Below are 24,903 nucleotides of genomic sequence, written 5' to 3'. Positions count from 1 at the left end.
GAGTTGGTGTATTTAGCTGCAGCCGAGAGAGCACTCCTCGTGCTCATCACTTCCATTGGCCTTTCACTCCTATCAGTTTGCAACACTGATTTACCACGATGAAGTTCTTTCAGCTGGGATGCTGCTGTTGTCATCGGCTCGCCCTCCACATATGTGCGTAGGTGACTCACATGACTGTCATTCCCTCGTGCATCCATGTCCCGCGACATTAACTTATACCCTGCGTAATTCAAAATTTGAACAACGGCTTCGGCATCCAATAGCAGCACCTGGTTGTGAAGCCTTAGTGTAGCATGTGCAGTAACCACAATAATACTACTTTCCTTCCATTTTGTCATGACCTGCTCCACGTTCGTTGAGCCTTCACGAAGGGCAGCAACAAGAAGCGTGAACTGAGGATTCGCAAGTCCCTCAACTTGGACACCATATTTTGTAATTCTTCCATAAATGCTCATAAGAGTAACCTCCATGTCGGCATCTGAAGTCAAAAATTTTGAAGCTTCAATAATATGATTCTCTGAATTATTCTTCCCCACAGCATGAAAATTAGCAAATGTTCCCCAATGTTGCTCAACATCAATTATTGTAACTATAGCCAAACTAGGAACATGTACCAGGTAACCAATATATCCGTTCAAGCCATTGAACTCCAACATAGTTCCAATTGCAGTGACCTCATGAAACAAGTGGTAAAAATTGGCACTCACATAAGGGACAGGTGAGACATCCCTACTTAGACCTCCAAGAAATGTGAAGGGAACCACTGGATCGCCATGTGAAGCCAAAATCCCAGGAATAGGTGTAAGAAACAGGACATCCGAGTCCCATTCTTGAAGATTGATGAGTTCTAAGAGAGATAAGTAATATAACTTGGTGCTGACATAAGACCACCAAGCCATTCTCTGATGCATTTTTGCATATGCACTCATAATGCAACTGGTGAATACAAAACAACTCCCAACATTTGGATCTTCTTTTTCATGGGCAGTGATGGAACCTACAAAAAGTTGCTCTGTTGTGCACCTATATCCTCTGAAATGGTGACATCTCCATATACAGATTGTCCACTCCAAAACATCAAATCAACAACTTCATTGATATGGCCATTTATGCAATACTGCTGGTCATCTCTATCGTATAATGTCTTATGATACCCCAAGAAACTACGAGTACATAAAATTGATTTAGAGCCTGGGATCGTCTCTGTCACAGCTTCTCTCGCCAGAATTTCTCTGCTACCTAGTGAATAATTAGTAGGCTCCACAAAAGTAATTCTCAGGATAAAAATTATACCAACCAAGAATTCAAAAGTTGCAGAATCGAAAGTTGAGTTGCCTGTATCCGTGGGCGTATTCCCAAGTTCTCTCTTTAGATGGGTCAACGGCATGTCGGCAAAGATTGTCCCTTGTTCCTCTTTGTGAGGATTCCATTGCAAAATCCTACTAACAGATAACTCTAGCCTCCTGTCCAACAAGCGCAGGTAACTTGCTAACTGTAAGTCCACATCCCTGATATCGAGGCTGCACGGCTGAGTCGGAGGAATGCCGGAGAGCTCAAATCTTCCGAGCAGGTTGTTGTCACGGGTCCTCGTTCTCTCCCCTTCATAAACCTGAATTAACACACGAGGATGGTTGTCGGAGTAGGTCAAGAAGACCTGTTCCTTCTCTGTGGTAATGGTGGTGTTCCTTGGGATCAAAGAAGTCAAGACACCTCTGGCAGTTTCCAAACCAATGGACAGAGGAATGACAACGAAAAGCAATAGATCCTGGACCTTGTCATTAATCTCGCCGCCCAAATCAACAACCTGGGCTGCAGCTCCATAGGGAACAGCCTCATCGGGTTTGATGGTCTTGCAAGGCTCCTGCCCTTTGAAGAACACCATTCTGTTGTCGAATTTCTCACCACCAAGATGAGTGTCACCAGCAGTTGTCTTCCCCTCAAAGAAACCCCTCTCGATGGTAAGAAGAGACACGTCAAAAGTACCGTCTCCAACGCTGGTTGCCTTCTTGTCCAGATCGTAGGCAATGGCGGCAATAGCAGGCTCGTTGCTGACAAGCGTCACATCGAGGCCACCAATAACACCAGTATCGTTAGTGTCTTGATACTTGGATTCTTTCGCTGCTAGTGGTGGAGCAACATCCGGCAGCGGTGCTGCTGAAAGGTGGTGGATGACCTGCCAATCATCTTTTCCCTCGGACTCTTCCACATTGGGAACTTCCGAAACCTCAACAGAAACATCCATGCCCTCATCTAAGATCCACTTGTTATCCCACTCCTTTCCTCCAATTACACTATCTCCCAAATTCACATTAATCTCCTTAGATGTAATCATTAAGGATTCTTTCACTATTTCACTTCTTTGCATCCCATCAAGGAATGGGTCAACACTACCATGAAGATGTGCTTCCTTTGTCATTGAGCTCGGGAAATTAGTAGTAGGCAATGGGGTTGTACCTGTTGCTGGGGGTGGCGTCGCGGCGTGTGGATCACCCAGGCAACGTTCACGTGAATCCATCTGAGACTCCAATTCCCTGACAATAGCAGTCAAACGCTCGAGCTGTGAAGCCAAGGCAGCCACCGTTAGGTTCGGTTCAGACTCCGGCGTCACTGGGTCACGTGGCATGCTGAGAGGCTCCATATGGCCGGCATCGTTGGTCGTTGAGAGACATTGCCAATCCGGTTGATTGGGAGGTTTCGGATATAACAGTGGCGGTTGGTAGTAGTCGATTTGTTGTGGGTGGGTCTGGTAAGGCGGCGGCCACTGTACATGGTCTGGCGGCTGCCACTGTACATGGCTGTACAGATCCTGACCAATGAATGTGGATCGCGGCGGTGCGGTGGTCTTCGCTGCAGTGTATGGTGGCTGCTCGTCTCGAGAGCCAAACCATGGCAGCCCGTAGTATGGGGGAGGTTCGTTCGCAGAGGTTTTCTCCGTCGAGCAGCCGCCGTCCACTAGGGTTTTTGGAATGATAAATTTGCAGAGATTGTAAATAGCGTAAAAGTAAAAGACGGATAAAAAGATAATTGTATTTCTTCAATGAATGATTCCAATGATAACAAAGACTCCAATTTATAATGCTAATTAGTAACCTAACTTAATGATCAAGAAATAGGAAAGATATGCTAAACAATAACATACTCCCTCCGTCCCACAAAGATAGTCCCACTTTGACCTGGCACGGGTTTTAAGAAATGTAATGAAAAATGAGTTGAAAAAATTGGTGGGATGTGGGTCCTACTTTTAAAGTATTAGTTTTATAAAAAAATGTGAGTAGGAATGAGATGGTGGAATATGGGGTCCACTACCAAAAATGGTAAAAGTGAAATGGGACAAACTTTGTGGGACGGACGGAAATGGAAAAATGGGACAATCTTTGTGGGACGGAGGGAGTATTAAATAAAAGAGATATGAGAATATCTTGTTGATATACTCGTATCATCGTCCCAAGATAGTTGAGTCGTATTTCTTTTTCGGTTATTCCAAGATAGTTGAATCATTTCATCTTTTGAGTATATATATTACTCCCTCCATCCCTGAAAATTTGTCACTTATTTCCATTTTCGTCGTCCCTAAAAATTTGTCACCTTTCACTTTTACCATTTTTGGTATTAGATCCCACACATTCCACTTACTCATTCTCACTCATATTTTATTATAAAACTAATATACAAAAGTAGGACTTATATTCTACTAACTTTTTCAACCCACTTTCTATTACATTTCTTAAAACTCGTGCCGAGTCAAATTGTGACGAATTATAAGGGATGGAGGGAGAAGTAAATTTTAAAATTTTACTCCCTCCATCCCCCAAAATTCGTCACCACTTTTTGTTGTTGTTTTTCTTTTTTCTCTTTATTTTATTTTTAGTTTATGAGCAGGTCTTTCTTCTCCAAAGTTGCAGTTCAATTTTGAAACTGAGAAGACAACGAAGAGGCTATGTGAGGAAGCCCATTTGAGAAAATAAGCGGGTATTGGGTTCTTGGCAAAGGCTGTTCATCTAATTGCCCAGTTCAACATACTGCCCAGCTTGTCTAGTCAAAGAGTTTGGAGAAAAGTGACGAGGAAATCAATTCAAGAGCCAATGATGAGAGTAGTGTGTCATTAAAGGGCAGCATGGGGATCATTTCACATACCCATACGATCTTGGGATATCGAGTAAATATATATTGTTATATTGTGTCTGTTTTATACTCCCTCCGTCCCACTTAAAATGCAACATTTGTGAATCGGCACGGAATTTTATGTAGTGTTGTTTTGTGAGTTGGTGAAGAGAGAGTAAAGTAAGAGAGATGAAAAAGTAGAGATAGAATTGTTTCCATTTTAGGAAACGTTTCATTTTTAATGGGACAACCAAAAAAGGAAAACATTTCATTTTTAATGGGACAGAAGGAGTATAAAACATGAATATCTTATTGCTACTTTATTGTCCTATTTTGTTAGTAGTAGTACAATAAAGTTTTAAATTATATACCTCAAAAAATATGCGTGTTCACCGTCGACATGCACATCATAAAACAAAGTTACTTTGCTTAAAGAAAATAAAAGCAGCACTTGATTATGATAGTCACTAAATAAAAAGTGATTAATTCCTATCTTGTGGGGTTTACAATTAATATTTTTTTTCATAAAATATCACTCCCTCCGTCCAAAATTAGGTGCGAAAATAATTACTACTGGATAAAACTAATAAAAATATCTACATAACTTGTAAAAGAGTCTAAACATAATTGAAAAATATTATAAAAAAGGGTGAATAATTGAAAAGATTCTTTCATCCAAACATAACTAAAATTACATACAGAAAGGAGTGATATAAAAATGGAATTACAGACTTGCGCCCCAAACGTTAATGGATATTATATTTTGGGCTGAATTAAATCCAAGTGCAACAGATATTATATTTTTAATGGTCTTTTTAAGTGGGTTATTTTGAGTTATACGCCCGAGAAAAAGGGAAAACGAGCTTATTCATTGAGACGGAGTTATTATATTTTAAAAATTCAATATACAAGTAAAATTAGAAATTAGAAACCTCGTGTGGGTCAAGATACCAAATTTGTGATTAGAGGTAGTGTTGAGTAGAAACCTGTCACACATCGGACATGTGATGAAAGTTGGAACGTGTATATAATTCATGTCCAACTCCAATTAGTTTGATGCCTTTTGCGGTGACCTAAAAACAAATCCATGCGGGCTTCACCCAAAGCGGACAATATCAAACTAGTGTTGTCGATGCCGACAATCCCGACAGGTTACCATTCACCATCAAAGTGTTGGATGAAATGTTTTATTTTTAATTAGTTGTGTTTGTAACAGTGTTTATTATTCTGTCTTCCATGTAGTCAAACTGTTCGATAATTTGCCAGATAGGGATTCCGAGTAGATGGAACATCCTTTTGGGGGAGCCCAAATTCGTTTTAGGCTTTCTATGGGCTCCTGAGACCAATTCGTTTTAGTCCTTATGTTTGTAGCAATCAGTTTTCAGTGTTACATAAGATGTCTTAGTTAAAATTAGTTGTGTTTGTAACAGTGTAAAAGTACTTGAGCATAGTACAAATGACAATAGCATAGACCATAATATGCTTTTGCTAGAAAAAAACTGATACGGAATAACCTCGTACCTTTGAACTTTGCACGGTTTGATCATTTGTTCAAGAAGAATTCATGTTAGTTCGCAAGAGAATGACAGGCAAAACTAGATTTGAGAGTGTTTCGGAGAAAAATAATACTCTCTCCGTTTCTTCATAGTTGAGTCATTTTTTCATTACGGAAAGTTTCTTCATAGTTGAGTAATGGTAACTTTTTTCTCTTTCTTACTTTACTCTCTCTTACTTTATTCTTTCTACTTTATTCACTTTATAATTTATTCTCTCTACCTTTTCCCCTCTCACACTTTATTATCTCTTTATTTAACACACTCAACATTCATTTCTATAACTCCGTGCCGAAAAGTTCCGCCTCAACTATGAAGAAACGGAGCGAGTATATTGATATTATATTTCTTATGGAATAATAAGCCTAATCTATACGGTTCGACCTCCTAGTCTGTTCGGGAAAGAACCGCAAAAAAAACCCGAACGGGGCTTTAAGCCCGACCCAATTTTAAATAAAACAAAAAACACAATATAATAAAACAAAAGACTAAAGAAACAAGAGCAACTGGATCATCCTGCTCCGCTATCACCTCTTCCTCGTGGCGCTCTTCTTCTCCGGCTGGTTGCTGCCCTTCTCCGCAATTGGTTCTGTTATTGGTCATATATCAAAAACACACAAACACATGTGAAGAAAACATATTTCAAGAATTATAATAGCAATACCAACACTAGTGTCTCCTGGCTCGGTTCCTGGAAGCCATTCTTGCTCGCCTTCTTCTCATGTCTCTGGCAATGAATATGTCTTCAACAACTTCTTCTATTTTTCCAAAGTATTTTTGTCTGAAGCTTCGGCAGAATAGAAGTAGCCATAAAATGCTTCCGAATCCCACAACGTATCCGAGTGCAGCAGATACGCATTCCCACTCAATCTCCCTCTTCTCTTCCACATCTTCATGTTCTCGCGGTGATAGCTCATTAGTATGACTGCAGTTTGTGTTGAGAGGGAAACCACATAGGCCGGGATTTCCTACAAAGGGTGCAGCTGAAAATGTCTGAATTTGACGGCCTTTTGGGATCACCCCGACCAGCTTATTATATGACAGGTTCAAGACTTCAAGGAATGTGAATTCTCCAAACCCCGTCGGTATTGGCCCTGTTAGCTGGTTTCGAGAGAGGTCAAGTGATTCGAGCATACTCAAGTTGCCAAATGACTGAGGGATATTTCCATTGAGGGCATTGTGAGACAAGTTGAGATGATAAAGAGAGGTAAGATCTCCAATTGCGTTTGGTATCTCTCCAATGAAATTATTGCAAGAAAAATCAATACTTCCAAAGTATGGCCAAATCTCCTCAAGTTCTAACTCTATGCCTTTCATGATTAATGTCACTTCAACTTCGTACGGTTGAGCATAACTCCATTGCATCATTCCCCTCCAATTAGAGAAGTTTATTGATTCCATACGTCCACTGAAATTATTTGAAGATACATCTAGAATTTGAAGCGCTGTCCATGAGGTCATGTTACATGTCACTTCACCATGGAATTTGTTGGAGTGCAAAATAAGAATTCTCAATGAGGATGATAGCATGCACGGGAACGTATCGTTGATTTTGTTGTTCCCGACATCCATGACCTCCAACGACATGCAACTTTTGAGAGATTTTGGGATCTTCCCTTCTAAATTATTATTGTTAAGCACCAAATATTGTAGGTTACAATTCAGAGAAAAAATATCTGGAATGCTGCCATTGATGTTGTTTTGATTCAGATCAAGCCACTGAATGTATTTAAGTAGGCAAGGGGGTGTGCTGCCACTTAATTTATTTTTAGACAAAGAAAGAAAAATGATGTGTGTGGTTTTGCAAAGGGATGTTGGAATTGATCCACTAAAACTATTATTATCAAGAGACAAGATCATGAGATGAGATTCAAGTGGAATGGGCAGCTGTAACTCACCCCTGAGCTGGTTAGAGTCCAAGTATAGGTACTCAAGAGAAACAGGAATATGGTAAGGCTTTTGAAAATCTGTTAGAAGATTAAATGAGAGTTTCAAAAGCCAAAGTTGTGTTCCCCAAACCCAACTAGGAATCTCCCCTGCAATCCTATTGGCCGAGAGATCCAAATACTTTAGATCCAAATGTTTTATGAAATCAGGAAAATTGGACAAGTTACAAGAACCTAGGCCTAATTCTTTTAATTTGAGACTCGAATTGACGTTGCCTACATCTACTGACAAGCTATTGCCGGATAGATAAAGCAATGTGAGATTGGGAAGGCTTTGAAAGCTGTCGAGTTGAAAAGTGCCATTGAATTGGTTGTGACTAAGATAAAGTTCCAACAATGATGGGAGAGCAAAAAGAGAATGGGGGATGTTACCAGAGAATGAATTGAAACTCAGATCTAGATGAACGAGATTGGAAAGACGTTTGAACAACATAGAAGAGAGTGAGCCTGTCAAGAAGTTAGATTCCAAATTCACATGAATCAGCTCAGTTAGGTTAGCAAAGGTGGATGATATAGAACCCTTCAAACTGCAGTCACGAAGAGTCAAGGTGGTCAGAAATGGAAAATTGGAGAACAAGTCAGCCACCGCTACTGTTGAAAGATTCGCACCATCCAGTCGAAGAATCGAGAGGGAATGGAGTTTCCAAAACAACCTTGCTAAAGGGCCGGAAATGGAACAACGGCGCAAGCTCAAAGCGGTGAGGTTGGGTAAATATGATGAAACAATATGGCTCCATCTTTTCCTTTCATGAAAGGAGGTAATATTGACATAATCAAGATAGAGCTCTCTAAGCTCTGTTAGATTGTGGACAAGCATCTCCAAATTCGGGAGCTCAAGAATAAAATTTTCTTGATAGTATTTGGAGATATCGAGACTAGCCAATCTCGTTAAGGTCGAAATTTCAGAAGGAACCTGCCCAACAAAACCAGCATGTGACAAATTCAAATGTGTCAAACAAGTGAAATTGCCAATACCTTTTGGAATGGCATCACTGAAGAAGTGATTGTAGGCGAGGTTAAGCTTCTGCAGATATTTAAATCTGAAGAGACTTGACGAATCACCAATTCCACCATAAATGGTCTCATTATCGAGCTGCAAACTAACGACGTAGCCAGAAGCATCACATTCCACACCGTGCCACTTGCAGCACTCGCCACTTTCATTCCAACGCACCAGTTTTGTCGAACGAGAAGAATTGAAGATCAACTCATCCCGGAGTTGAATCAACAAGGTTTCCTGATGGCGAAGGCATTTGTTATTATAAGAATGAGAAGTGAAAATGAAGGATGAAATTAGTATACAAATGAAGAACAACAAGTTTGAAAGCATTGTGAAACTAGATATTGATTTTTTTTTTTTGTGTACAAATGAAGATTAGGTGCAAGTGGCTTTAAATAGGCAATTGAAGTTTACTTGAAAGACTTATTCTTGTTCTTTGCTTTATGTAAATTTCAGAAGTAGGTTCTATATGATTTAGCTTTGAAGAAAATGATAGAACAACACGGAGTTGACTTGAGGTCCACCTTCTATAAGCCATAATCAGTTATTTAAAGGGTTTTGAGCCAAATATTTAAATCACGAAGTTTAGTCAAATTTAAGTTCATTCCATGAAGTTTGAGATATTAAACCGTGAAGTTTCAATTATTCTTAATTATCTTATCTATATACAAATGTCGTCTATTGATAATGATCAAAACGATAATATTTCATTAAAATCAAAGTAGGAAAATAAAAGAAAAAATATTTATACCTTCTAAAGATGGACTAAAAATAAAATAATTCACACTTTTTTGAATGGAGAGAGTATTTAGCAATTGTAATAGAAACGCTATTTTCTTAGTTGAAAGTCGAGAAAAACTTTTCATTGCCGTGTGTTTTAACAGATGCTTTCTGTTAAAGAAAATTGTAAAAGACATACTCCGATCCCAAAAAAAGCAAAGAAAATTGGATGACTTCTGTTATACGGCAATGACTCGTAATTTTGGTTATTGTAAAAGACATACTCTGATTCCTAATAAATACTCCCTCCGTCCCGAATAATTTGTCTCATTTTTCTATTTCGGTCCTTCACGTATAATTTGTCTCATTTCAATTTTTATCATTTTTGGTAGTGGACCTCATATTCCACTAACTCATTCCTACATTTTATTATAATAAACTAATATATAAAAGTAGGACTCACATTCCACAAACATTTTCAACTCACTTTTCATTACATTTTTTAAAACCCGTGCCCGGTCAAAGTGAGACGAATTATCCGGAACAGAGGGAGTATCTTATAATAGATATCACGTTTTCCTTTTTAGTTTGTCTCACAAAAGATGTCACATTTATTCTTTTGGAAAAAATTCTCTCACAACAATTATAAAATTATATTTTCTCTCACCACTTAACATACAAAATAACATCTCCTAAAATCTTGTGCTATCTCCCAAATATGACATCTACTATAGGACGGAGAGAGTATCTCGTATTTCATGAATTGATCTCATGCCAAAAGGTGGTTTCTCTGCCCACATCATTCAGTTGGTTTAGTTCCAAAATTTCCATATATTTTTGTAGTGCAAGAAAAGGACCTACTATTATTTTATGGAATTCAGAAATTGTAATAGTTTCCCCAGCTTGCAAAGTTGAACAAAAATTAATCATCACTATAAATAGTAAATCACGAATTTCATCAAACAGTGCTGCTTTATTTTTTCATATTCACATGTCTTTTTTTGCTTTTACCATTAATGTTTTACTATATTGATAGTGTTTCATATTTACATTGATAGTGTTTGTACAAAGACATAAAGACATAATCTAAAGTACTAATGGTTTTTATTATTCCAATATTAAAGGTATACGACCCTCCATAATTGGCCTTGTCATGAAGATTATCTTATTGCTACTTTTTTTTTTATTACAAAAAAGTTTTAAATTAGAAAAAAAGGCGTATTAAAGGTCTACATGCACAGCATAGAAAAAAGTTAGTGCTTTGCTTAGTTAAAGAAAAGCAGCACTCAATTATAATATTAATCACTAACTAGAAAGGTGATTAAATCCTCTCCTATGGGGTTCACAATTACTCCCTCAATTAGGTAATAAAATGTCCAATTGTTTATCAACTCAGTTTTAAAAATTTATTTGACATTATAAAAGAGCAATTGCCGAAAATAGTAAAAATGAAAGCGGACAAATGAAATAAAAAGATGGAGTAGTAGTCTAGCTCCTAAAAATCTAATCTTTCATTTTTGTTAACACGGTCCATCATTTCTTTCTTTTTCATTTACGATTTCTCCAATTTGCAGATTTCACATTAAAACTGGTACTGTCTACAAAGAATATTGGTAGTGGAACAGAAAGGGAGATATGGAGTATAATATTTCAGATTCTTGACCAATCATTTCAATTTCAAATGATTTCTCTTCTAAACTTCATTTTCTTCTTCCTCACTCTTCAGCTCGTAAACCGGGTTGCCCCGCCCGATGTGGGAATGTAACGATTCCATATCTGTTATTTAAATTATTTACCCAAAAAAAGATGCGTGTTCTCCGTCGACATGCACATCATAAAACAAAGTTACTTTGGTTAAAGAAAATTAAAGCAGCACTCGATTATGATAGTCACTAAATAAAAAAAAAGGGGTTTACAATTAAATTTTTTTTTTTCATAAAATATCACTCCCTCCATCCGCCATTTTAGAGTCTCATAAACAGAAAATAGGGACTCAAATAATTACTACTGGATAAAACTAATAAAAATACATAACCTGAAAAAGAGTCTAAACGTAATTCAAAAATATTAAAAAGTGGGCCGGGACTTGATCAAATCCAAGTACAGCAAATAAGGTCTTTTTTAAGTGGGCTAGTTTGAGTTATTCGTCCGAAAAAGGAAAACGAGCTTATATTGAGACAGAGTTAGTATATTTTAAAAATTAATTACTCATTTCAATATACAAGTAAAAGTAGAAATTAGAAACTTCGTGTGGGTCAAGATACCAAATTTGTGATTAGAGTTAGATTAATTTCTGAATACAAACGGTAATGTTCCATAATTGGGGATACCTTGCACCATCAAGTGTTGGATGAAATGTTTTATTTTAAATTAGTTGTGTTTGTAACAGTGTTTCTTCTTCTCTGATAACATTTTAGCTCGACTTTCAACAATTTAAATGCTCAGATTCATTTTTACATCATAAAATGTAGGTCTGTATTCCGTGCAGTCAAACTGTTCGATAATTTGCCAGAAAGGGATTCTGAGAATATGGAGCATCCTATTTGGGCCAGCCCAAATTTGTTTTAGGCCTTCTATGGGCTTTGAGCCCTGTTATAAAGTCATATGGTACAAACAATGCTCCTTGTGGAAGTTTCTATGGGCTTCTGAGCCCAATTCGTTTTAGGACTTTCTCAGCCTTAATGATTAGAATTATTCTGTCATATTTGGAATTATTCTGTAGGACTTCGTTTCTTACTCAAATTAGAATTCATTTTTAGGTCTATTTTCATTTCGGATGCCTTATGTTTGTAGCAATCAGTTTTCAGTGTTCCATTAGATGTATTAGTTAAAATTAGTTGTGTTTGTAACACTGATTCTTCTAAACATGAGATGAAATATAAAAACACTTGAACATAGTACAAATGACAATAGCATGGATTATATTTATATCTACTTTTGCTAGACAAAAACAGATACGGAATAACCTTGTATCCTTTGAACTTCGCACGGTACTTTGATCATTCAATCAAGAAGAATTGACGTTAGTTTGCAAGAGAATGAGAGGCGAAACTAGATTTAAGATTGTTTCGGAGAAAAATAATATATTGATACTAGATTTCAAAATATAATTTATCACACTGATTGATTAAAACAGAGAGAATATCAACAACCAACCAAACAAAAAAAGGAGCAATTTCAGACTTCAGTACTATATACTTAATGGAGACCCCTTCAATCCATAATCCAACTTTAATTATATATACATACCAGAATAACAAGGACATGTATATTGGAAAGACATGAATGAAACTCTTCTTTCAGATGGAGTCTTGTCTACCTTAATGGATACCTTGCTCTTCACCTCATTTTCCAGAGCATCTGTCATTGATTGCAATCATGGGAGCAAAATTACAAAAGATATTAGTCAATAGAATTCAATTGCAAGATGCATGCAAACATATATTTTTAAAGTCCATCTCTTTCCCTAGCATCTGATGATAAATGTCAATTGTCCCCATTAGACCATCATAGAGGAAGGAGCAAAATTTTACCAAATACATTAACTATAAACCTTGAAGCCTATTCTTGAATATTCTGAAGTTCATAAATTACTAGTTTCCATCCATACCATTTAAAATAAAACAAAAGACTAAAGAAACAAGGGCAATTGATTCATCCTGCTCCGTTATCACCTGGCGCTCTTCTTCTCCGGCTGGTTTCTGCTCTTCCTCATGTTCTGTTATTGGTCATATATCAAAAACACACCAACACATGTGAAGAAAACATATCTCAAGAAATTTAATAGCAATACCAACACTACTGTCTCCGGACTCCGTTCCTGGCTACCATTCTTGCACCCCTTCTTCTCATGTCTCTGGCAATGAACATGTCTTCAACAACTTCTTCTATTTTGCCGAAGTATTTCTCTCTGAATCTTCTGAAAAATAGAAATAGCAACACAATGATCCCAACACCCACAACGTATCCAAGTGCAGCAGATACGTATTCCCACTCAACCTCCCTCTTCTCTTCAGCATCTTTACGCTCTCCTGGTGTTGATCCATTGTTATTGTCATCAGTATGACCGCAGCTTGTGTTGAGAGGGACACCGCATAGGCCTGGATTTCCTTCAAAGGATTCAGCTGAAAATGTTTGCATTTGACGGCCTTTTGGGATCTCTTCTCCAAGCCCCATCAGTATTGGCCCTGTTAGCAGGTTCCGAGATAGGTCAAGTGATTCGAGCTTACTCAAGTTTCCGAATGACTGAGGGATGCTTCCGTTGAGGGCATTGTGGGACAAGTTGAGGTAAGATCGCCAATTGCATTTGATATCTCTCCTATGAAGTTATTGCAACAAAAATCAATACTACCAAAGTCGGTCAAATCTTTCCAAGTTCTAACTTTAGCCATTTCATGATTAATGTCACTCCAAAGTCGTACGATTCTGGATAACCCCATTGCATCATTCCCCTCCAACTAGAGAAGTTGATTGATTCCAGACGTCCACTGAAATTATTTAAAGATATATTTAGAATTCGAAGCGCTGTCCACGTGGTCATGTTACATGTCACTTCACCATGGAATCAATAAGAGCACTGAATGAGGATGATAGCATGCACGGGAACATATCATTGATGTTGTTGTTTCCAACATCCATGACCTCCAACGACATGTTTTCAGGTCAGGTTTTTTTAGTTCAGACCCATACTCAATGTACTCCATCATCCGTCATAAAAATTATGTATATTTGGAATATTACGAATTTTAATGCACAATTAATAAAGTAAGAGATATAGAAAAAATAATTATAGCATTGTTAGTGATTAATGAGATTCACTTTACTAGAGAGATCAAAGTTACTAACAATAGAATAAGCTATTTTTATAGAACGATCCAAATAGAAAAAAATTCATATTTTAATGGGACAAAAGAAATACTCCCTCCGTCCCCCATTAATAGTCACACTTTTCCATTTCGATCCGTCCCCAATTAAGAGTCACACTTCATTTTTACTATAAATAGTAAGTAGGTTTCACATTCCACTAACTCAATTCACTCACATTTTATTATAAAACCAATATAAAAAAATGGGTCCCACATTCCACTAACTTTTTCAACCAACTTTTCTTTACATTTCTTAAAACCCGTACCCGGTCAAAGAGTGACTCCTAATAGGGGACGGAGGGAGTATTTATTAACTCGATATATTTTAAATTTTGATTTTAAGAAATTTAAAAAAATTAAATACTCATCCAATTAATAATACTCTTGCAATCCACCAATAATTATCTCATATTTGCTTCTCCATTCTTCCATGATTAATTGTCTTTTATGCTACCTTCTCCTGTTTTTTATAAATAAACTATACATTTCATTAATTCATCCTACTAACTTTATTATTCTTATAAAACTAATAAGTAGTGCTATACTAAAACCGCATAAGTCAAACATTCAACTCTTTACAATGAGCCAATGACAATTTCCAGGCTTCATTTTCTTCTCTATATTTATCACCATTTATTTGCATTGCCCTACCAATGGAATATATGAACAAAATAACATTTTTGACTTCCAAACTTCATCTATATATTCAATCCATAACTTTGAAATTTTAAAATATACTAGATTGGTAACACGCTTTCTGTTTATCAATAAGTCGTGTGTTTGATTCACTTCTGAATTTTATTGGATATATACTAGTAAACTTATTATTATGGATATATATGAATATTGAATTCTTAGTTCAACTTAAATTTTCTTGTCGGTTGTTCACTTTTTTGTAGTATTAGTATGCAAGAACAATTATTTTGATAGAGAAGTATGTTAAAGTCTCTCAATTGGTTCTCAATTGGATGGCTATTTAAGGCCACACATTTCTTTGCTTGGAGTATACAATTCAAATATCAAATATATAAATCTTCACAGTGCTTCCAAATTTGCTCTTCATTTGTATACTTTCCTCCAATTTCACTCATTCCCATAGCCAATGCCTTCCCAATCAGAAAACCATGTTGCTTCAACTAAAAAAAGAGTTGATATTCAACTCTTCCCTTTCAACATAACTAGTGCAATGGAACCAAAGCGACGAGTGGCACGGTGTGGAATGCGATGCTGCAGGCAACGTCGTGAGCCTGCAGCTCGACCATGAGGCTATCTCCGGTGGAATGGAGAACTCATCGAGCCTCTTCAAACTCGTGTATCTACAGAAGCTTAATCTCGCCTACAACGACTTCAGCATCCTTCCCATTCCACAAGCTCACATACTTGACACACTTGAATTTGTCATATGCTGGTTTCGATGGACAAGTTCCATCCGAGGTTTTGTCGTTGGGGAGATTGGTCAGCCTTGACATGTCGAACGTGTATACCTCTATAATGTTCGAGCACCCAAATCTGGAGATGCTTCTCCAGAATCTAACTGGGCTTAGAGAGCTCTATCTTGATGACGCAGGCATTCTTTCGTCGCATGAAAAGACGAAATGGAGCCACATCATTTCATCTTACGCACCCAACATCACGCGTTTGAGCATGCGTTTTTGCTCTCTGTCTGGCCCTCTGGCTAAGTCCTTCTGGCAACTCCGTTCCCTTTCTGTTCTTCGACTAGATTATAACGATCTTTCCACCGTAGTTCCGGATTTGTTTGCCTCATTCCAAGTTTAACCAACTAGAGCCTTATTGGTTGCCAGTTAAACAGTTCTTTACAGAGTAAGCTGTTTCAGATTCCTTCTCTGCAGAATCTTGATTTGTCTCAAAATTCACTTAGCGGAAGCATAGGTCCATTTCCTCGTACTGGATCGTTCGAGTGACTAGTGTTAAATGGTAATAACTTTTCCGGGCCGATACCAAGTACCATTGGCAATATCAAGAACTTGTCCGTGATAGACTTGTCTAGTTGCCAATTCTCCGGGACAATCCCTTCCACCTTCACTAACCTAACCAAACTAGTTCATGTCTACCTGCAGTATAATCTCTTCACAGGTTCACTTCCTACCGCGTTGTTTGAAGGCCTTTCCAATCTTTCTTATCTGCGGTTGAATTCCAATTCCTTCTCCGGTCCCCGCTCGCTCTTTGCTATGAAAAGGCTTCATCTCAAGAGTAACAAATTTACTGGAGTAGTTGAAGTGTTTCCCATTGTAAATGTTTCCAGCATGGTTTTACTGGACTTGAGGGATAATCGGCTCGAAGGGCCTATTCCCAACTCTCTGTTCCAGATTCAGAGCCTCCAGTTGTTGCTGCTGTCCGGAAACTTGTTCAATGGAACTGTTCAACTAGACAAGATCCGAGGCCTTGCCAATCTAACAAGCCTTGATCTGTCTGGTAACAACTTGTTAGTAGATGTTGGCAACGACAACTCAAGTACGTATGGACCTTCCCGGATAAAGGAGTTGTCGCTAGGATCATGTAACCCGGGATTCTTGAAAGTTTCCGACATAACGAAACTGGACCTCTCAGACAATCGGATTGTTGGAGAGATCCCTAGTTGGATTTGGGAGAAACAACTTGTGGAGTTGGATCTTTCTCTCAATCTTTTTACAGATTTCGAAAAGCCTAACTATATCTCGGCTTCTCTTGAGAATCTAGACTTGCACGCGAACCAGCTCAGGGGCGACCTGCAGCGGTTCGTTCCACCAAATAATACTTCTAATCTACAAATCCTGTTACTTGGAAACAATAGTTTTAGTGGAACTATTCCAACCTCCCTCCGCACTGCTTCATCCCTCTTTGCTATCGACTTGTCTTCTAATAACTTGGGTGGCAATATACCTCCCTGTCTAGTCGAAAACACCATCGTGTTGGATCTAGGGCGAAACAACCTCAGTGGTGGCATCCCGGATCATTTTCCTACCAATTGCCTCCTAAACTATCTTGATCTTAACAACAACACTTTAGAAGGGAAAATCCCAAAGTCACTCAAAGGCTGTGAGTCGTTGGAGTTTTTTAATATCGGGAACAACATGTTGGACGACACATTCCCATGCATGCTGCCACCGAGCTTGAATGTTCTTGTTTTGCACACCAACAGATTCCATGGCGAAGTGAAGTGTCTCAAAGACTGGCCAGAGCTTCGCATTCTGGATATATCATCGAATAATTTCAGCGTACGTCTGGAGTCAGTGAACTTCTCTAGTTGGAAAGGAATGACACAGTTGAAGGGCGACGACAATTTAAGCTTCTACACAAGTGGTATGTTCTTTAATAAGCAAGGTGTGATGTTAACCATCAAAGGCATCCCTAGGGAATATAGTGGCATTATGTCTACTATTGATTTCTCTTCAAATAATTTTCAAGGACAAATACCGGATGCAGTTGGCGATCTTATCTCAACCTGTCAGCTTAACTTCTCCCATAATGCGCTCAATGGAAGCATCCCAAAGTCTCTTGGGAGGGCTCACGTTCCTCGGATTCTTGAATCTGTCCTACATTAATGATCTAGCTGGACAGATCCCGAATGGCCCTCAGTTACAAACATTTCAAGCTGATTCGTTCAAAGGGAATCCGAAGCTATGTGGTTTCAATCTCAACGTAACATGCATTCGTAGTGTTAACAATGATTCATCTGATTATGAAAATGTGGAGGATAAGAGGGAGATTGAGTGGAAATATGTTTTTGCAGCACTTGGATTCGTTGTGGGCATAGGAATCATTGTCTGGCTGCTTCTGTTCTGTCGAAGAATGTTAGGAACGGTCCAGCTACACCGACCGACGACACCAACATCACAGATACAACAGAAACACCAGCCAGTACTGAGGAAGAGGAAGAGAGACCAGCTGCGATGGATGAAGAAGAGACGCCGGAAGCGGAGGTGCCGGAGGAGGAAACGACAACCCGGAAGCTGAGGCCGCGAGAGAACATCAAGCCTCCGAACTTCTACAAGAATTAACGTCGCCAAGTGAGGTGCGTAATATCTTTAGTTAGTTATTTCTAATTTTTTGTTTTATTTTGGATTATTGCTATTTAATTTCTGTTACAAACGTTTTGAGAGTCGGGCGAATTATAAGCCCCGTCGGGTTTTTCTTTGTTGGTTCTTTTCCCGATGTTTAGGTTAAGTCGAACCAACCCTAGGGTCCTTAGTTTATAAATAGAGCTTTCATTAATTCCGCAATCAATTAATGAAGAATTATTTGCCCAAAATACTTGCGTAATACTCATGAAATCTTAATCACTGCCGACGGAGAAACGAAAGGGAGTATGCGGAATATAGGGAACCTGATTTCCCTCTGCGGGACGCGAACCCTCGACAACGACAACTAGGGTTTCGCGATCAAAGATCGACTAGGGGTGGTCGACGAGGAGGACCTTATCGCCGCTATGATTCACATCGTGAGGCTAATTGGTAGCAAGACATCGCGACTGAGACCAGAATTGTGCCCTACCAGTCGCGCGCGCCGCCCATCTAGCTGGGACCCGCCAGCGAGGATGGCGGGATCAGCGACGCCGAGCGTCGTGTTGGGACCCCCCTTCGTCGCGTGACAGACCTCATGCCCAGTACGGCTCCGATACACGTCACGGGGTAAAAATTCGAGCCCCTTATTTCAACGGTTCGGACGCGACTAAATGGATATCTCGGGTGGAGTATTATTTTGATCACATTATGATGCCCGAGGAAGATCGTCTTCATTACACGGTGATGCTCTTTGAACCGCCAGCGGCAGAATGGATATTTAATTAACAGAATAACAATCGGTTTGTTACTTGGCCGGATTTTTTGGAGGATGTCCGCCACAGGTTCGACCCGCAAAGTTTCAGAAATTACATCAGCCCTTTGGCCAAATTGGTGCAGACCGGTTCGGTGGCAGAATATCATGATACTTTCGAGAAGTACTTGAATCGTGTTGAGGGACTTCCTGATTACGCCTTAATTCCTATATTCATAGAAAGTCTAAAGATGCCCATTCAAGAAAAGGTTGAGCTGCAACAGCCACAATCTTTGGCGGAGGCAATGGCGCTCGCGCTTCGTTTGTCGGCTAACCAGGACCTTCGGTACCAGCAATCGTCATCACAGAAGCGCCAATGGCCCACCAGAGAGTCACGCCAACCACATCAGTCAGTGGCAGGCCAACCAGCCACTCCGTCACTGGGTCCATCCGGGGGACATGCGACACGGGTGCAGGAGCGACCCAAAATCACCCCGATTCTTGTTTCTAACGCGGAGAAATCGGAGCGATCACGGAAGGGCCTTTGCTGGCATTGTCCGGAGAAGTATGTACCGGGCCATGTGTGCGCAGTGAAGCTCCTCTGCTATGCAGGCGACGAAGATGCCGCCGGTCAGGGAGCTATTTTGGAGGACCCCCCACAGGACGAGGAGATCATTACGGAGGATATTTCTCATCTACACGCCTTAAGTGGTAACAGCCGCTCGGTTCCCTTCCAGGTAGTGGGCGAGCTGGGGACTATGGAGGTACAGATTTTAATTGACACGGGGAGCACTCACAACTTTCTGCACCCACGCATTGCAGAGCGCCTGCAACTGGCGCTATCTCCAATTCGTCCTTTCCGGGTTTACGTCAGTAATGGGGCGTCTTTGATGTGTTCCCATGTGTCTCGTCGTACAAAACTGGCAATACAGGGAGCTCGTTTCCTAACTGACTTACACATACTGGAGATCAATGGTCCAGATGTGATTCTCGGCATGTCGTGGTTAGAATCATTGGGGAAGATTTCTGCAGACTTCGTCGGCAAGACTTTGGAGTTTCAACAGGAGGGCAGGCCAATTACTTTACAGGGCAAACTCCCTGGTCCGCAACAGATCTCATTACATTCCTTGGCATTACTGGCTTCTTTTTCAGATGCCCACGAATTCTATGAGATTGTGACCATTGAGCCAAAAGACGACGCAGCCTCACTGCTTACTGCCGAGGCTGTTTTCCCGCCGGATTTGCCGGTTGATTTCAGCCGGGTACTGGAGGAGCATCAGGGCGTTTTCGCCCTTCCCGAAGGGATGCCACCAGCGCGTGCTTTTGATCACAGAATTCATTTATTGTCGGACACCAAACCTGTCAATGTGAGGCCATATCGATACCCCTATTTTCAAAAGAACGAAATTGAATGTCAGGTAAAGGATATGTTGGATCAAGGAATCATTCAGAGAAGTCAGAGTCCATTTTTCATCACCTGTTGATCCGGAAGAAAGACGGTACTTTTAGATTTTGTATTGATTACCGCGCGCTGAATTTGGCGATAGTACCAGATCATTTCCCGATTCCCACTGCTGATGAGTTATTTGATGAGCTCGGGAAGGCGAAATTCTTCACAAAGCTGGATCTTCGCTCGGGATACCATCAAATCAGAATGCATGAGGCAGATATATTTAAAACAGCTTTCCGAACCCACGATGGCCATTTCGAGTTTTTGGTAATGCCGTTTGGCTTGACGAATGCCCCTTCTACTTTTCAAGCAGCAATGAACAGCATTTTTCAGCCACTTCTCCGGCGATGCGTCATTGTATTCTTCGATGATATTCTGATTTACAGCCCTACTATGGAGTTACATTGCGAGCATTTGAACGAGGTATTATCGCTCCTACGCGTTAATAAATTCTATGTAAAATTATCCAAATGTTCATTCTGCAGTACTACTGTTGAATATCTGGGTCACTTAATTGCAGATGGGGAACTTAAGGCTGATCCGAAAAAAATTGAAGTTATGACGGCTTGGCCATTACCCCACACTGTACGGCAGCTGCGAGGATTTTTGGGCCTAACAGGATATTACCGCCGCTTCGTAGCAAACTATGCGGTGATTGCAGCCCCCCTAACTGATTTATTGAAGAAGGAATCGTTTGTGTGGACACAGGCAACAACCGAGGCTTTCACTGCCCTCAAAGGGGCAATGACTTCAACACCGGTATTGCGGCTACCAGATTTCACAAAAACTTTCTATGTTGAAACCGATGCTTTGGACATCGGCATTGGAGCGGTTTTAATCCAGGAAGGGCACCCAATTGCTTTCTTCAGTCGAAAATTAGGGCAACGATGACGGGTGGCTTCTACCTACCATAAGGAACTTTACGCTATCGTAGAGGCGGTACAGAAATGGAGGCAATACCTCTTGGGGCGAGAATTTGTGATTCGCAGCGACCAGAAAAGCTTAAAGGAACTGCTGCAGCAGGTAGTGCAGACTCCGGATCAGCAATTGTACGTCCGGAAGTTAATGGGCTATAAATTCAGAATTGAGTACAAGAAAGGCATCTCCAATAAAGCAGCTGACGCGCTCTCACGGCGGGAAGAGACTGATACTCCGGAAGACCCGCTGCTGACATTAGCGGCGTCGCAGCCTGAGCTCTCGTCGTCAGAGAAGGATGCAGCTATTTTTGCTGCAGTCGCGCACCCGGTTCCTAAAATCTTGGATGTTTTGCGACGAGAGGCAGCCAGAGCTGGTGGAGCTGACAGCAAAGATTCAGTCGGGTGAAGCCCCTGCCCATTTATCATTCACGGATGGACTGATTTAATTCAATCACCGAATTCTGGTCGGCCAATCGTCTCCAATGAAACGGCTACTGATGGAGGAGCACCATAGTACACCATTAGCATTAGCAGGGCACCCTGGGCATGAGCGGACGTTTCGGTTACTGGCAGCAGGCTTTTATTGGCTGAAAATGCGAAAGGATGTCAGGAAGTTTGTCGAGGCTTGCGTGGTTTGCCAATCTACGAAGTACTTGACACAAAAACCGGCAGGTCTCCTACAGCCTTTGCCGGTCCCCTCTCAAGTATGGGACAATGTATCGATGGACTTTGTCACTGGGCTTCCCCAATCGCGCGGGTACACAACGATAATGGTTGTTGTCGACCGGCTGTCCAAGTACGCTCACTTCACAGCTCTCCCGACACGCTTTAATGCTTTACGCGTGGCACATTTGTTTGTCAACACAGTGGTTCGGCATCATGGATTTCCCAAAACCTTGGTGTCGGATCGGGATTCGGTCTTTTTAAATGCAGTTTGGGAGGAAATCTTGCGCCTCAGTGGGACTAAGTTGAACTTCACGACAGCATACCATCCCGAGTCAGATGGCCAAACGAAGATTCGCAACAAGGGCTTGGAGCAATATTTGCGGGCGTTCACAGCCGACAGACCGTCGACTTGGTCGAATTTTTTGCCATGGGCGGAGCTCTCTTTGAATTGTTTTCACCACGCCGGCCTAGGCACCTCTCCATTTCGGGCCTTGTATGGCCGCGAACCACCTCTATTGGTGGCCAGTGCACCGTCGGCGAAGACTCCCCCCAGAACTCCGTCAGAATCTGCGTGACCAGCAACAAATGGCGGCTACAGCGAACAAACATAGGAGAAATGTCGAATATGACGTGGGCAACTTCGTGTGGCTGAAACTGCAACCGTACCGCCAGCACTCTGTTGCGAAGGCCGATATCGGCAAAGTTGGCGAAGAGATTCTACGGGCCTTTCGAGATCTTGCAGCGGATTGGCCCGGTGGCGTATAGGCTGCGGTTACCGGAGGCCAGTAAGATTCACAATGTGTTTCATGTTAGCCTCTTGCGAGCGTTCGTCAAAGATGACCCGCAAGTTCCCTTGCTGTCAAAGTTCGTAGGGAACAGATCCATTGCCTATCCAGTGGCGATTCTGGATTCCCAGGTGCTGTGGCATAACGGAGCAGCCGTGGAGCATATGTTAGTAAGATGGTCAGATGGATCAGAGTCACCCTCATGGGAGCCGTTCGCAGACTTGAGAAAGCGATTTCCAACTCTTTCCCTTGAGGACAAAGAAATTTCTAAGGAAGGGAGTTGTTAGGGACGGTCCAGCTACACCGACCGACGACACCAACATCACAGATACAACAGAAACACCAGCCAGTACTGAGGAAGAGGAAGAGAGACCAGCTGCGATGGATGAAGAAGAGACGCCGGAAGCGGAGGTGCCGGAGGAGGAAACGACAACCCGGAAGCTGAGGCCGCGAGAGAACATCAAGCCGTTGCCAAGTGAGGCGCGTAATATCTTTAGTTAGTTATTTCTAATTTTTTGTTTTATTTTGGATTATTGCTATTTAATTTCTGTTACAAACGTTTTGAGAGTCGGGCGAATTATAAGCCCCGTCGGGTTTTTCTTTGTTGGTTCTTTTCCCGATGTTTAGGTCAAGTCGAACCAACCCTAGGGTCCTTAGTTTATAAATAGGGCTTTCATTAATTCCGCAATCAATTAATGAAGAATTATTTGCCCAAAATACTTGCGTAATACTCGTGAAATCTTAATCACTGCCGACGGAGAACTCTCTCCGCACCAGTTCGTGACCTTTCAGCCGCCGACCCCGTTGTTGAGGGCGCCAGATTGTGGTATTTCGTACGTAATTGCAGGTTATTCTTCGTTAGGGATAGGAGATCCCTAACAAAGAACAGAGAGAAATACTTCAACAAAATAGATGATATTGTTGATGATGTGTTTGAAGCCATAAACAAAAGAAGACATGTCAAGAGATAGTACTCCATAAATAGTTCTAAATGTCCGTGGATTGTGTATATCAGCCAATACAACAGAGAATACAAGATCTAGCTACTACAATACTAGATCTACAGCCTTCATCTTCATATGCTCTTCACCTGAAACACTTAACAAACGAATCAAATGCGTTCACATCCAAGTATACGAAGTAAACTATTAGTGAAATAACAAAGAAACAGCACAAGTTATAGGCTCAAGTTGCACTAGGTACAACTGCAGAGGCCTATAAATCCGACCCTCCAATTCCTTGTTCACCGATTGATTTGCCCCTTATGGAGAAACAATAGCAGATTCACAGATTTGCTTCACCGTATCCAAAGAAACCCTAAATCCAGCAACCACCGAGTTGCAGAGATAACGACAGGATTCCAACCACGGCCAAACACCAAACACCTAATCTTCCAGAACCACAAGAACCTCAACAGATGGTCAAGTTCATCAGACCAGAAACCAGAGGTTTCTTCAACACTCTTCTCACTCTTCAGAACAGAATCTCAAGCAGCACAAAGGAGAAGGAAGGTAAACCCTAGATCACTCAATAACCGAGAGAGAAAGAGGAAGAGGCAAAAATATCAGAAGTGAAGGAAGAGAGGAGTGGTTTTAGTATTTAAAAGACACTGCCTCAACACACCACAACCATCTGCCGCGTGTTAGGGTTAGGAGGAGTTTGGGCTCAAGCCCAAATTAAGCATTTGGGCTGGTTACTGATGAGGCAGGCTGGGCCACATTAAAGGGCCACACCATTACAGTCTTCAATCAAATTATTTAATTTCCCATACTTTCTTTCTTCCATCAATTCTCTTCTCGATCATCGCTTTGATTCTTGAGTGATTGCGTTATTCGAACATTACTGCGAATACGATTTCATCTCATGATTGATGTAGTTCTGTCACTTGCCGCCGATAATGCCAAAAACGTCAATCGTGTCGGAATGATGCGAAATTTGCACGGTGCTTGCGAAACAGGCTGGCGAAACAGGCTGGCGAGTGAAACATAGCCTATGCCATGACACATGACAGATTTTACTTGCTTTTTACATATGGGATAGAGCCCTTTAAACATAGTACTGGACTCTTTTTATCATTTTCGTAATTTGGATTTATTTGCTTTTGAGTTCTCAGAGTTCCAAAAGCACTTATAAACTGTTTCAGTTTTA

General features: G+C 40.7%; 2 protein-coding genes and 1 pseudogene across 4 annotated transcripts; 1 reads left to right on the top strand and 2 right to left on the bottom strand.

Moving 5' to 3' along the window:
* Positions 1-997: 997 nt before the first annotated feature.
* LOC148931882 (uncharacterized) lies at positions 998-2,638 on the bottom strand. The gene has a single exon (XM_089064931.1). The coding sequence runs from the start codon at positions 2,636-2,638 to the stop codon at positions 998-1,000; it is 1,641 nt and encodes a 546-aa protein (XP_088921057.1).
* A 3,305-nt stretch (positions 2,639-5,943) lies between these two features.
* On the bottom strand, positions 5,944-8,964 carry LOC125219006 (receptor-like protein 33). Of its 3 annotated transcripts, XM_048120863.2 has the most exons (3): positions 8,576-8,904; positions 6,319-8,513; positions 5,944-6,243 (listed from the first exon to the last, which is right to left on the bottom strand). In XM_048120863.2, exons 1-2 carry the CDS (start codon positions 8,762-8,764, stop codon positions 6,324-6,326), a joined length of 2,379 nt encoding a protein of 792 aa, XP_047976820.1. In that variant the 5' UTR covers positions 8,765-8,904; the 3' UTR covers positions 5,944-6,243; positions 6,319-6,323. The 3 variants fall into 3 exon arrangements, with proteins under 3 accessions (XP_047976820.1, XP_047976804.1, XP_047976811.1); XM_048120847.2 differs by having other exon boundaries at positions 6,319-8,964; XM_048120854.2 differs by having other exon boundaries at positions 6,323-8,943.
* Positions 8,965-13,878: 4,914 nt separating this feature from the next.
* LOC125189894 (receptor-like protein 39) lies at positions 13,879-24,295 on the top strand (annotated as a pseudogene).
* Positions 24,296-24,903: the final 608 nt, after the last annotated feature.

The sequence above is a fragment of the Salvia hispanica genome, chromosome 2 (assembly GCF_029641045.1).
Source record: "Salvia hispanica isolate PSC_SH4W2 chromosome 2, Shi_PSC_v1, whole genome shotgun sequence".
NCBI lineage: Eukaryota > Viridiplantae > Streptophyta > Magnoliopsida > Lamiales > Lamiaceae > Salvia > Salvia hispanica.
Note: the sequence above shows the minus strand (reverse complement) of the source record. Positions and strands in the feature narration are given on the sequence as shown.